Below are 13,690 nucleotides of genomic sequence, written 5' to 3'. Positions count from 1 at the left end.
AGTTCCTCTAAGCTAAATGAAGTTTGACGACCTTATTTATTAGGCTGGTGTCTCGAACAGATCTGTGTTTGCCAGAATGAAAGTCATTTTCACATTTGAAGTGCATTTTATCACTTTGAACATCTGGACAGCAAGAGAGGCCTTTCTTGCATCAAACAACTTCCAGGATGTATAATGTTAGATCACCCTGCTACCCAATCCCCAGCCAGCAGGTTCTGAATTTCCAAAAGAAAAAAGAAAAAAAAAATTGCAGACTTTCAATTTTCCTTAGACTGAATTGATCATGAATCTTTCCTGACCAAAAGTTTAGTCCTTTGCTAAGTTTGCAATTCCAAAGCAGTATTTAAAATGTAAAGGAGAAGGAAACAGCAACTTGGGCTTGATTAAAGACTATCATGATCATTTTTCTCTGATGGCCTTAAGCCAGCTAGATATTCATATACCAATTTAGAATTAATTCAGAAGCATTTCTGGCAACTCTATGTTGTTGCCAATTGGCATAAATTGCTCCTAAATCAGATCTTTCGATACCAGCCTTACATGTTCAGAATTTTTACTAAATTATATTTGCTCCTTATTCGTTATTTATTTTCTCTTTCAGCACCTTCCATTTTTAAATTTGGGTTGGTGGTATTCTCTTCCTGGCAAGATCATCTTCAACCTTGTTTCCCCTACAAGTCATCTTCCTCAGCCCCCACCCCCACCCTGGTTAACTCTGTTCCTGACTAATTTTCTTGTCGAGGACCTTTTCCTGGGGGTTAAGTTCTAAGCACTGGAGTCAAATTCAGGGTGCCCTTGGTTCTCTGTCCCAGCATCATGTGCTCATATGAATGATCTGGGGCAGTGGTTCTCATGTTTCAGTGTACATTAAACTCACCCAGAGAGCATCTGAACACCCAGATCATTGAGTCTCACCCAAGAATTTCAGATAGGTCTGCGGTGTGGTCTAAGGATTGGCATTTCTGACAAGTTCCGTGGCGATGCTAATGCTGCTGGCTGTTCCAGAGACCACACTATGAGAACCACTGATCTGGATACTCAGTATGTAAACCTGACTTCAGGGGAAGGATTCAGGTAGGAAGGATAGCCCCCCTTGGGGAAGACCTGGGTTCGGTGTTCAGAAACCTAGATTCTTCCCCTGGCTGAGCTGAAAGCTGGAGTTTGACAAATCACTCAGCTTCTTTGGGCCTCAGTTTCCTCATCTGTAAAATGGTAGCACTATTCTAGTTTCATTCAGGCTGTTTTTAGTGGCACAATCTGTTTTTCAAAGCAAATCAAGAAGGCCAGCATGTGACACAAATAAAAGTACAGCTGCTCTGGATGGAGAGGGGAGGAGGGGGCCTAGAGTCCAAGCTGCCAGGTGGCCCTCTGCTCTGCACCTCTTCACTGCCCACCACCCACCTAAGCTGCTCTGGAATATTTAAACAATCTCTTAGGCTTCATCAAGCCCACTTTAAAGGCCCTGTTTTTGGTGATCTCAAAAGTTCATTGAGATCCCTTTGAGTTCATATTTTCCAGAATCCTGTTCCTCCTTAATTTTTCTCCCCTTGGAGCTACTGTTTTTAAAATTGAGATATAATTCACATACCCATAAAATTCACCAGTTTAACATGTACAATTTTGTAGTTTTAGTGTATTCACAAAGTTATGCAGTCATCACCAAGGTCAATTTTAGGACATTTTTATCACCTGAAAAACTGAGTACCCATTAATTCTCACTCCCCTCCCTTCTTCACAGCCCTAGGTAATCACCAAAATACTTTCTATCTCTAAGGATTTACCTATTCTGAACATTTCATATAAACAAAATCATACAATATGTGGCCGTTTGTGTCTGGCTTCTTTCACTCAGCACAGTGTTTTCAAGATTCATCCATGCTGTAGCATGTATTGTTTGCTCCTTTTTATGTATTTATTGACCATTGTATATTTTCTTTAAAGAAATGCCTATTCAAAATCTTTTGCCCATTTAAAAAATTGGGTTATTTGTCTTTTTATTATTGAGTTGTAAGAGTTCTTTATATGTTCTGGATACCTGACCATTATCATATATACGATTTGCAACTATTTTCTCCCATTCTGTGGGTTTTCTTTTTCATCTTCTCCATGGGATCCTTTAAAACATAACAGGTTTCTTTTAAATTAAATGCAGTGCAGTTGATCTATTTCCCCTTAAATCTTCTTGAGATGTACATTTTAACTGAGTTTTCTAAGGATGGTGCTAGGCCAGGGTGCAGAAGGGTTGATACAACAGGACTGGTCTTGCCTTCTCCTCAGCAGCTTTTGCAGTCCCTCCCCAGCTTGATTCAATGACGGCCATGTTTCAAAAGCTCCCACATACCTGGTCAGACGGTTAAACAATTCTTCCAAACAAGCCAAGTCACTTTGATCTGGGCTGTTTTGCTTTTGAGCTGGGGGTTTAGGGAGAGTAGTGGGAGTGTGGGAGTTGCTGTCACAAACTTCACTGAGAATATAAAAAAAGGTATGGAGCCATTTCTTAGGGGAAAAAAATACTTTCACATATTATTACTCTACAATTTCAGAGGACCTGGGGACCTCCTTGACCAAACCATAGACCCCAGTTGGAGACAGAGGATGAGAAAGACCAAGTTGACTTTTATCACAATGGCGGACCCTTCTTTTCTCTTTACCACTAATCGCTTCTGGGCCAAGGTAGAATGACCTTAGCTTGACCTGGGAGTCTGGTTTTATAGAAGAATAAGTTGCCTTTTGGTTTAATCATGACATCGTATGGACTCCATACCTTAGCAGCCAAACGATGTGTCATCATTTGCTGAATGAAGAACATAGCATGCAACACACAACCTTTGGGAAGTATGTGGTTTGTTAAAATTGGGTATTAAATAAAGTCCCCTAATTCTGGATATAAAATCAGAAAGTTGTCTTGGACTTGCAGTAACATTTTTGACATGAAACAGCAGTGTCTATTTCTTTCTAGACATTGTTCTATTTGATAAAGTAGAAAAGACTACCCATACTCTCCCCATGTGACTCAACATAATTTTTTTAATGAAAACAAATAACCGAGGCTTGTAAACATTTCTTGTTTCTCTCAAAATAGCGCGCGCACACACACACATCTAGACTGAATATCTTTATTAAGGGCCCATCCAATAATGCATCCTAGTCTATGATTCTTATTGTAAGACTGTTGGTTTTTTTCCCAAGCCATCTTAGAGAGATCTATCGTGACATTTTTCCTTAGTATAATTGAATCAGAGACACTTAAATGACCAGCTGTGGGAAATGAGGCTTCTCTGAATGCCAAGTGGCTGAGAACAGGTGAGAATAAAGCTAGCTTGACTTAATTGTCTGTAAATATGTAGTTCTTCTAAGTGGTCTAGCACAGTGGCTGTAACCTTAATCAGAACTTCAATGGAAAGTCATATGGAAATGTTTCCTCCTTGATTTTTCTCACTTTGTAGAATGGGAATATTCATCTCCAAAGTAAAGCTGAGTTGCTAAAATGAGATTTAACAAGAATATCTGGAAACATCCTGGAACTGGGATAAGAATAGATGAAAGTCCAATGTTTTTATGTAGTTTGTATTTCTGAGTATGGGATATGAAGCCCATATTATAGACCTAGCTACTAATACCAGCCTCCACCTGAGTCCCAACTCCCTCAACCTGCTTTAGATTAGATACTGGCCAGGTGATGAAATCTCCATTTTTAAGATCGCATCCTGGATTTCATCATTGGGTAATATCACATGTAAAGACAGCTGCTGAAACATTTGTTAAGCATAGTTTTCCATCTTAAATATTTATTTTTTTCATTAAAATTTGTGAAGTACCAATAGAAGGGAAATTGTGTATTAAATAGTTTCTCACTTGGTCTAGTGTGTTTTCATCTCATTTCCAAGGTCAGATGGTCTTAACAGAAAGACAACATACACACAATCTGTTCTATGACAAGGCAAAACGTGTAGCACAGGAAGTCAAGTGGAATGATTTTCACACAGTAATTGTGAATTTGCAACTCAGCCCATCAGAAGCAAAAGTGAGCTGACCAAACTTTCCAGGCCATTGAATATTAGTAGTTCCCTCAGGATATAATTTTGGAGTACAGGGCAAGTTAATCCAAGAAAGCCAGTAGAGGCCGGACGTGGTGGCTCACACCTGTAATCCCAGCACTTTGGGTGGCCGAGGTGGGCGGATCACGAGGTCAAGAGATCGAGACCACCTTGGCCAACGTGGTGAAACCCTGTTTCTACTAAAAATACAAAAAAATGAGCTGGGAGTGGTGGCGCACACCTGTAGTCCTAGCTACTTGGGAGGCTGAGGCAGGAGAATCGCTTGAACCCGGCAGGCAGAGGTTGCAGTGAGCCGAGTGCTGCTGCACTCCAGCCTGGCGACAGAGCAAGACTCCATCTCAAAAAAAAAAAAGGGCCAGCGGAGAGGACTGGAAAATGGGAAAATGGTAAAGCTCCCTCTTTGTACCATATCTGGATACTCGATCAGACTGCAAGGCATTTTATAACAAAATTGTCTAGTAGGAATGTTTGTTAATTAAAAGTTGCCCCAGTGATATATATATACCCCTTCATGGAGCTTCACACCTGCACAGAACAATATATCTCCCAAGAAAGATCAAGGAGTGAAAGCAGAGTACTCACTATTACTCCAGAAAGCAAGTTAATCCAATAAGTCTCATATATCAGGGAAAACTGGCAAAAGGGATTCACGTATTCTGTAATTACTTGAATAGGAATAGGGGCTGCTTTGATATTTACCTCTTTGCTACATGATAAACAAAGTAATTATTACCCTGCTCTGCTATCTTCCACAAAGAAGATTATATTTAAATTGAGGCATAATTTACATACAACAAAATATAGAGATTTTTGGTGAGTTTAGAGAAATGTATATACACATGCAACCACTATGTTAATCTATTAATAATATTAGTAGTAGTAATACTGCCACATAGCACTTCTCAGTTTCTAAACCACGTTTCCATGCATTGTTTCATTATTTGGTTAAGTGAATATGATGTCTATATTCACAAGTTATAATTCTAGCCGCACTGCAAAAATGAGGAAATAGACCAACAGAGATTGACATGATAAAGTTTCCCCTGGATGGGAGAGACAGAATAATCATATCAAAATACTTTGTTTTATAAGCACAAAAAAAGAAACGTTCATTATAACAGAAGAGGAATGGAGATGATCATATTTGTATGGAGTGAAAGGGAGAGATAGTGGGACTGCCTGGAGAAAAATTAAGGCAAAGTTTGGCATGGAAGAATTGAAATGGGAAGAGGTTCCCATAAACCATCATATTTCCATAAGCCACGATGTCTCAACCATGTCTCCTTATGAAAGGGTTTGAGGTTCCTAGCTCCTGAAGAGAAAGCTTGTTTCTCTTGGGAGAAAGAATGACATCATTAACTCCTCAGAGTAAGACCCTAAATCTTTGCTGGTGTGTGGAGAACAATTACTCTAGTCTCTATTTGCCACTTCAGCCCAGTTTTTCAAGAGAGTGTTTTGTTTCTCAATGATGTTCTTCTTTGCTTGGTATATTTCATATTATTTTGCACACAGCTAGCTTTTCTGATTTAGTTTACTCCCATAATTAATAAATGTGAATCATTTATAGCAATGCAAAGAAAACCTAGACGAGTGAGGCAGTCATATGAGGAGGAAAAGTAAGCATGTGATTCTGGATCTTATCTCAAGACCTAAAAATGAATTTGGAGCCCTGTCAATTTTCCTGAATTCTTTTGCTCTGACATCTTTCTTTGTGTTTCTAGCAAAGAATTCTGCAGATAAATTTTTTGCATTTAGCTTCAGGTTTATGCCACTTAGGAGTAAATTCCTTTTTGAATCTAGCAGTATAGCCAACATGGGTTCTGATTCAGCGGGACTACAACATACAAGCCATTAGCTGTATTGTTTTTCCTCTAATCAATTAAAATGAAACTGAAGGAGATGACTAAGTAATAAGACTGTCTCTTTCTACCCTTATCTAATACTTGATGAACTTGAACAACTAACAATATTTGAGTCACAATGACAGTTGACAAAATATTTTCACATCTAGACTCTCACTTGATCTCCCAAACAGAGACTTATGAGTCTGAAGGCATGACTACAGGAAAGGACTCGGGCACTGGTTTTTAAAATAATAATACTAGCATAGACCCGCTAAAAATCTTTATACAGGGTTGGCTTTGTTCCCGTTCCAAAATCAGAGTTTCATACTGGGTTCTCCCTTCTCATTGGTCCAGGATGATAGTATTATTATCTCTTTTGTTTGTTTTTTACAGATAAGGAAACTGAGTTAAATTTTCATAGGTAACATGGCTTCCCAACTTTGCACTGGGACTTTATCCAGGTCTTCCAATTACAAACAAACCTCGCCTATGATTCTAAATGGATTTGCCTAATTCGCATCCCTTTCCTCACTCTCAATAATTCTGATTGCCAGTTATCAGAATATTAAACCACATTACTATGGCTTATTTCCATATGTTTACATAGACTTTTGAATATTTTATTTAATTTTTATTTTCTCATGTGTCCTTTTGTCCTAATTTTTATTTGCACTGTTCCTTTTTTTTCTGTTCCTAATTAATCATCCTTCTGAAAGTTTGCTAAAATGTGGGTAAGTGCATTTTCCTTTTCAAATAACAATGTCTTGCATTGTTATTTTTTGTTAAGGAAATATGGGATAATTCAAATGGATACTAAAATGATCTAATAAATGTCAGGGAGCTGGCATATAATATTTTGTGTTAAAATCACTTTTCCTTTTTCCCTGGCATTTACAGCAGATTTTTATTTGTGTGGGGGTTTGTTTTCACATTACTATTTAAATGTAATTGACAGGCACAGTTAGAGAAATTTAAAAACTTAGCAGTGGTCTCAGTGTAGGCTCTCATACTGGGTCTGTTTATCCATGTATGGAGGAAATGAGTGGCTTGCCACAAGAGTTCAGAAAGAGACACTTTGCCTTTATACTGAGTCAAGACTTGGAGACAAAATGAGGAGTTCTGAGGTATTAACCCAAAGAACCTGAGGGTTTCAGAACAGTTTTTGTAAAATTAGTCACAGTGTCTTCATCAAATTCCCTTTGGAAAGGGAATCTACTACCTAAGCCACAACCCCCAGCAGTTTTCCAAAGATAATTTTTAATCTCCTGTGTTAAATTATTATAGTATCCTGCTTTGTAAGATCCAAATCAACACACTGCTGGGTCATTAAGTCATTCATGTGTGCTATTTGTAAAAGTGTTTAAGTGTCTACACACATTAGAAGCACCGAAAGCCTTGAGTGAGGAACAATGAACTTGGTAATATTTTTAAGAGCTTCAGATCTCTCTCTATCAAAGAACTGGAGTCAGGATCTTATAAATATTTCTGGGACTAAGGAAATAAACGGGGTCCGCAGGCCAGGCTTTATTTATAAATTATGTTCTCTAAAAATTACTGACGGATGCAATGCCATCACCTCCCAAACATGCTAATATTTGTCTTTCTGTGTTCTTAGCATCAATACCATTCAAAAATAGACGAACTAATTGAAGAAACTGTTAAAGAAATGATAACACTCTTGGTTGCAAAGGTAACCTCCAGCTTCAGGTGAAATGTTTCATTGTGAACACTGCTTTGTTATGTCTCCATTTCCATTAAAATGTAACACGTTAAAAAGTTGAGCTGGATACTTGTGTCTCTCAGGAAACAAGATTGTACATCACCCAGCCTCAGCTCTAAATGATTTTCCGATGATCTCGAGCCGTGCGAAGATAAATTGATGAAGTGGCATATGTTAACTTAATAAGAATTTGTCCCCAAACGTTGCGCTAGGTTATATGAGAAATGTTTGTTTTGTTTTTCAGCTCTGACAAAGTTAGATTTTTAAATACAGAAAGTTAAACGGTAATAAGGAATTCTGCCATCATGAAAACCCCTTTTCCTCTAGTTTCACATGCAGTGAGAGTCATAATAAAACATAAAAGTCAGATAAAGCTATTTCAGTCACCCTCATGAATTATAGAATTTTAACTAAGTAATGCTGAATGGGAAGACATTTATATTTGCCAGTGCTAAACTTCTGTTTCCCCCAAATTACTGATAAAATACAAATAAAAATAGATTGGATTAAATGTAGTGCTAATATGTAACGTAGAAACTGCTTTGCGCAGTTTTGGATTTTAAAAAGTGCATTTAATATTATCGCATGCTATATGCAACTCAATAATATTTTGTCACTTTGCACTTCTGTAACACTCTATATTTGCAATCACATAATAATGAAGAGAAAGCCGGATAAGTCAAATATTTCTATGTAAAGGCAGTCTATTCCTTTCTCCGAAGGCGGGAATCAAATAATAGACTGCAGAAATGAACGGAGGGCTCGATCCCAGCCTTTATGTGGTTGGGAAATGATGTGCTTTATGGTGAACAATTATAGTTTGAAATAACATTTTTTTCTTTTTTGCTGTTTTTCTAGTTCGTTACTATCTTGGAAGGAGTGCTGGCAAAATTATCCAGATATGACGAAGGGACTTTGTTTTCTTCTTTTCTGTCATTTACCGTAAGTAAAGAGCTTCTTTATTTCCTGGCTTTTGTTTTAATTTTTGGTTTCGGCTTGGGAGAGGAGTTATGTTGTGTCATTTTGTTTTGGGATGGGTGTGTGTGTTAATTATAGTCAACTATTGTATAATATTAACACTATGTGAAAAGCCAAACATTTAATAACAGCAGGTAATCCAACATCATTTCTATTTCATTTGTAAATGTACAATATGTGTGTATTTTTATGAACACACACACACATTTCTATATGTATGCATCTAGAGATTTGCCTACCTAAGCCCACCTTAGCTAGCTCTGGCAAATGACTTAATGTGGGCCACCATTTCCTCATCTGTACATAAGAAAAATTAATTTTAGAGTTTTAAATGAAGACCTGCACTCAGTCCTGGAAATATGTTTTATATGGTCCTCACTGTGTCAAGTACGTTCTTCTTAACTGAATTGCCTACATTTAAAAATCAGGAGAATTCACAGAAAATTCTGTATTTCTGGGGGTGCCTGCATAGCATGCTAGGTGCACAGCAACTCTGCTGGAGCTGTGTCTTGGGGGTCTTAGACTGGACATGTGTTTGCAGTTTGCTGTAACCCCCTCCTGGCTGTTTCACTCATTCACATACCTACCTGCGCTTAGGAGCCATTTAAGTTTACAACTTCTGGGACATATGATCTAATTATTTGCAAATTCCAAGAGGCCCTGATTCTGTGCCAGAATTAGGCAAGGCCATAGAAATGAGGTAGCTAAGTCTGGGCAGAAACCAGCCTTATTTTCTGTGGATAAATGATCAATGGAGATGGTTGCTATAAATGGACTGCTTTGGGGGCCCAGTTCTCCCACTCTTCCTGATGCTAGGCAGACACCACAGCTGCATGCTTCCCTGCCATTTCTGACAGCAGGTTCCTGCTGGCTCTGAGACTAGCTGTTTTCCTCTGACAACACCATAGGAAAGGGAATCAATTTAGGACCCACTGCCTATGGGTCTTTAAAACAGCCTCACTGTATGAAGAATCTCCCAGATAGTGACTGAATGCCAAGACAAGGCCCAGCACAGGGTAGTGGATAGCACATTATTGTCCTTGGAATCCAACAGAGCCAGGCTCAAATGCCATTGCCAATGTTAACAGCTGTCTGATCTTAAGCAAATGTCCCATCCCCTCAGAACCTCAGTTTTCTCATTTGTAAGGGAGTGCAGGGCAGATAATATGTTCCCTAATGAGCTATCATGAAGATAATAACGTAGGCAAAAGAGCTTAGCATAGGCCTAGCTCATAATAGAGTTCAATAAATGGCAACTATTATTTTTAAAAAGTAACTAATATGATTATTATACAATGCAGACATACATGCACACAACTTTTTTCCAAATATACCCTACTTTGATCTTTCCCCAACCCATACATTAATCTTCCTGGGAACTAAGGGAAATATAAACAGAAAACATTTAAAACAGTTTCTTCTGATATGCAGTTCTGACCTTCCCAGGTACGAGGATTGAATTCAATCCCAGAGGTGCGATGGCCCCTATCCCTGGAGCTTATTGGCAAAGGTGAGGTGGGAAGGGGATAATGATAGTAGGAATTCCATCCAATTTCACTTATGGAACATTCCTATAATGTGTCACAGCTGAAAGGAAACCTATCCAACCCACTCCTTTGACAAAGCAATGAAGGCCCAGAGAGGGGAGTGATTTGTCTGAGGTCACACAGCAATGGGCAGAGTGGGGACAGGAACCAATGTGTCCTGCCAGCTTTCCCCCACCACTGAATGGCTTCCTGGAGAGAGTGGGATTCAGCTGGCAATTGCCTGGCACTGGAAGGCAGATGGGCAAATGAGTGGGGAAGATTCATAAAGAAGGATTCAGGGCACATGAGTGGGAAATATTAGACAATGTTTCATTCCTCAGTGAAGTCCTGGAAATGGTGAAAAGAAACAGAATTCAGGCCGGGCGCGGTGGCTCACGCCTGTAATCCCAGCACTTTGGGAGGCCAAGGCGGGCGGATCACGAGGTCAGGAGATCGAGACCAAGGTGAAACCCCGTCTCTACTAAAAATACAAAAAGTTAGCCGGGCGTAGTGGCGGGCGCCTGTAGTCCCAGCTACTCGGGAGGCTGAGGCAGGAGAATGGCGTGAACCCGGGAGGCAGAGCTTGCAGTGAGCCGAGATCGCGCCACTGCAGTCCAGCCTGGGTGACAGAGCGAGACTCCGTCTCAAAAAAAAAAAAAAAAGAGAAACAGAATTCAATGCAACATTTCTGGAAAATGTTTCCCTGACACCCGTAGAAGACATTGCTTTCTTTGTGTCTTCACTTTGAGCAACTGTTTTTGTTGCATTGGACTTGAACCTGTGAAACCCAGGAAAGCTCCTCTACTCTTTACTGAGCAGAATTCAATCCACCAAGGGCCCCACCCTAATTACTGGCCTACCAAGAGGACTATGGGAAGGTGGTCCAGGGGCAGCGATATCAAGAACAGGGCACCAGAGAGTCTCACAGGAAGATTAGAAACAGGACACCCAGAGCATCCTATGCAGAAGTGTTCAAACTGAAATTCCCATCCTCTCATCTCCCTTTTCAGAGACATTTTGCAGCCTCACAGCATGCCTAGCAAAGGCAGTGTAATGCAGAACACTTCGGTGCCTGTTGCTGGGCCTGTAACTTCCCTCCTTAGTGACACTTCTCCCACACACTTGGCCACCCCAGGCCAAAAGCACCCACTTATCATTTGCAGCCCGTGTTCTCATCTCCTGCCAGTATTCCAGTATTAGAGAAAGTGAACTGTGTTTAGAGGTGGCAGGAATATCTCCACACATGGATTCTGAGTTCCTGCCCAAATTCCAAATGGCCTTTGATGGCTTCCTTCAGCCCAATTGTGTTAATTCCCCAGGAGTGGAGTGGAAGTAAAAGGGATGAGCGGAGGCAGCAGGTATTGTGCAAAGAGCTTGAAACCTGTGAAAGAACCAGCTGTGCGTCCCAGGACCCTGTGCAGAGGCATAGAGATAGTGCCGACGCTCTGGCATGAGTTTCTTAACTCCACTCCCATTTCTGATTCAATTCCTCAAGTATTACTGTGCACTTACCACGTCCCCACCTCAGCAGGGCTGCCAAGGATGAGCCATGTGCTCTGCCCCCCAGAAAGCTGACGAGTATCGACAAATATGCCACCCTTTCCCCCTCTTTCTCCCGCTGAGCGCCTCCTTTCCTGGGTGGGCTTGTTTCATGGTCCAAGCCAGACATTTTGGAAAACGTCTGCAGTGGCACGGAGCAGGCAGGAATATTTATTTCTCGTCTCCATCTGCATTGCTTCCTCTCTTGGAGAGGAGCTGGGGGGAGGAGGGAGGATGAGATGTGGCTTCTTCGTGCCAGCCCGAGAGGCGCCCAAGCGCACCCTCCTCTCCTCCCTCACCAGCTTCAGCAGCAGTAGCAGCCTGGGATTTATGGAGGCAGGCGCCTTTCGAACTTTTGAAAGATCAGCCCAGTTGGAAGACGCAATTAGCAACTATCTGCCCATTTCCCTTGACTACAAGATGTGCTTTTGCGTGGGATGCCTGTTTGGAAGGGTCCCTGTCTTGTGGGTAGCCACTCGCTGTTCTTTTAGGAGGCCAAGAAGAGGGCAAGCAGGTACCCAGGGTCCTCCCACAGAAAGTGACAATGCTTTCCTCTGTCCTCTGCAAGTGTTAACAAATATGCTGGTTCTGGAATTCATTCATTCATTTACTCAACTTCTATTTACTGAGCACCTATGTGTCATGTTCTGTGCTAGGTGCTAGGGACACAGCAACGAGCTAGAAAGGTGTGTTCTCGGCCCTTTTGGGAGCTTACATTTAGTAAAGGAGACAGGCAATTAAAAATGAAAGAAAATTATCCAGTGGGAGAAGCATTTCCACAGGACATAAACTGGAGAGCAAGAGAAAGTGGGGAGGTGATATTACTTTAGTCAGGATGCTCAGGCAAGGTCTCTCTGCAGAGGATATGAGCGACTTGAGCTCTCAAGCTTGAAGGAGTCAGCGATGGATACAGAAGAGGGGAGAATCTTCTGGACAAAATAGCAGCTGCATCAGCCAGGAGGCAGGAAAGCAGGAGGCACTTCTGTGGATATTTTGGAGGTCACATAAACACGGTTTAGGGATTAAGTGAATGTTGGGGGTGGAGACTTGACTGGAGAGGGCAAAGGTGGAAAGCCCGAGAACTGTGATATACCGAAGAGCTCAGCTGAGCTAGGAGTCCTGAGAGTCCATGGAGTACAGTAAAAAAGACAGCACAGGGTAGGGAGACTGGGATGGTAACCCAGCTCTGCCCCTTACCAAGGAGCTGTGTGACCTGGAACAAGGTACCACATCTTGGCTTTTAATCTCCTTCAGTGTAATATGATGATGGTTATATTAGATGAATTCAGAAGTCTAAAATAACTATAAGAGCTACAGCTCCTATTCCTTAAACACTTGCTAAGTGCCTGGCACAAAGCTATGTGCTTTAAATGTATTTTTCCTGCTGAATCCTCAGAACAATCACATTCCAACAACACTCTTCTGCAGATGTTGAAACTAAGGCTTGGAAAGGTTAAGCTCCCCCCAGCTCACGTGAATTCTTCCTTCACTAAACCCTGGGGCCCCTGCAGAGGAATAAAGATGTAGGAGTAGCCCAGGCCCCACCTCAAAGCAGACAGAACCTTATCAAGTTCTGTCTGAACTTTATATCAAGTCTTCTGAAGTCCCCTAGAATTCAGACATCCTCCTCCGATCAAATAAATCCATTTGAGGTGGTCACAACACAACATGGAAGCCACTCACAGCAGGAAGAATAAAGCCTATCTTAGGGCTGTCAAGGGCCTGAAACCTACCGTATGTCCAGTCTTCTTTGTCTTAAGTTACTCTCATTCACCCTGTTTTCCTTTTGCCAGCATTTTGATTGTCTTGCCACCTGGAAATGAAACAAAACAGATATGTTTCTCCCCACTAGAATTTGCGAGACATTTGTGTAAATCAGTAGCATTGACTGCTTTTGTGCAGAGCTCTTGATGCCATGCCTTAGAACGAGAATGCCACCTGGGTCTAAAGCCCAAACTGAATCAATGACATTCACTTCTGTTCACAGAACATTTTGGTTAAGAGGCAGTCTGAATTCTAGAGTGG

At 40.9% G+C, this 13,690-nt stretch overlaps 1 protein-coding gene across 12 annotated transcripts in view; it reads left to right on the top strand.

The window, feature by feature from the left end:
* Positions 1–13,690, top strand: part of CADPS (calcium dependent secretion activator) — a 476,794-nt gene that overhangs the window by 399,231 nt on the left and 63,873 nt on the right. For all 12 annotated transcript variants that reach the window (XM_055383622.2, XM_019024533.4, XM_055383621.2 and 9 more), the window contains 2 exons: positions 7,518–7,592; positions 8,481–8,564. In XM_055383622.2, the coding sequence (XP_055239597.1) occupies positions 7,518–7,592; positions 8,481–8,564 (159 nt within the window). The remainder of the gene's footprint in view (positions 1–7,517; positions 7,593–8,480; positions 8,565–13,690) is intronic.

The sequence above is a fragment of the Gorilla gorilla genome, chromosome 2 (assembly GCF_029281585.2).
Source record: "Gorilla gorilla gorilla isolate KB3781 chromosome 2, NHGRI_mGorGor1-v2.1_pri, whole genome shotgun sequence".
NCBI classification, from domain to species: Eukaryota; Metazoa; Chordata; class Mammalia; order Primates; family Hominidae; genus Gorilla; species Gorilla gorilla.
Note: the sequence above shows the minus strand (reverse complement) of the source record. Positions and strands in the feature narration are given on the sequence as shown.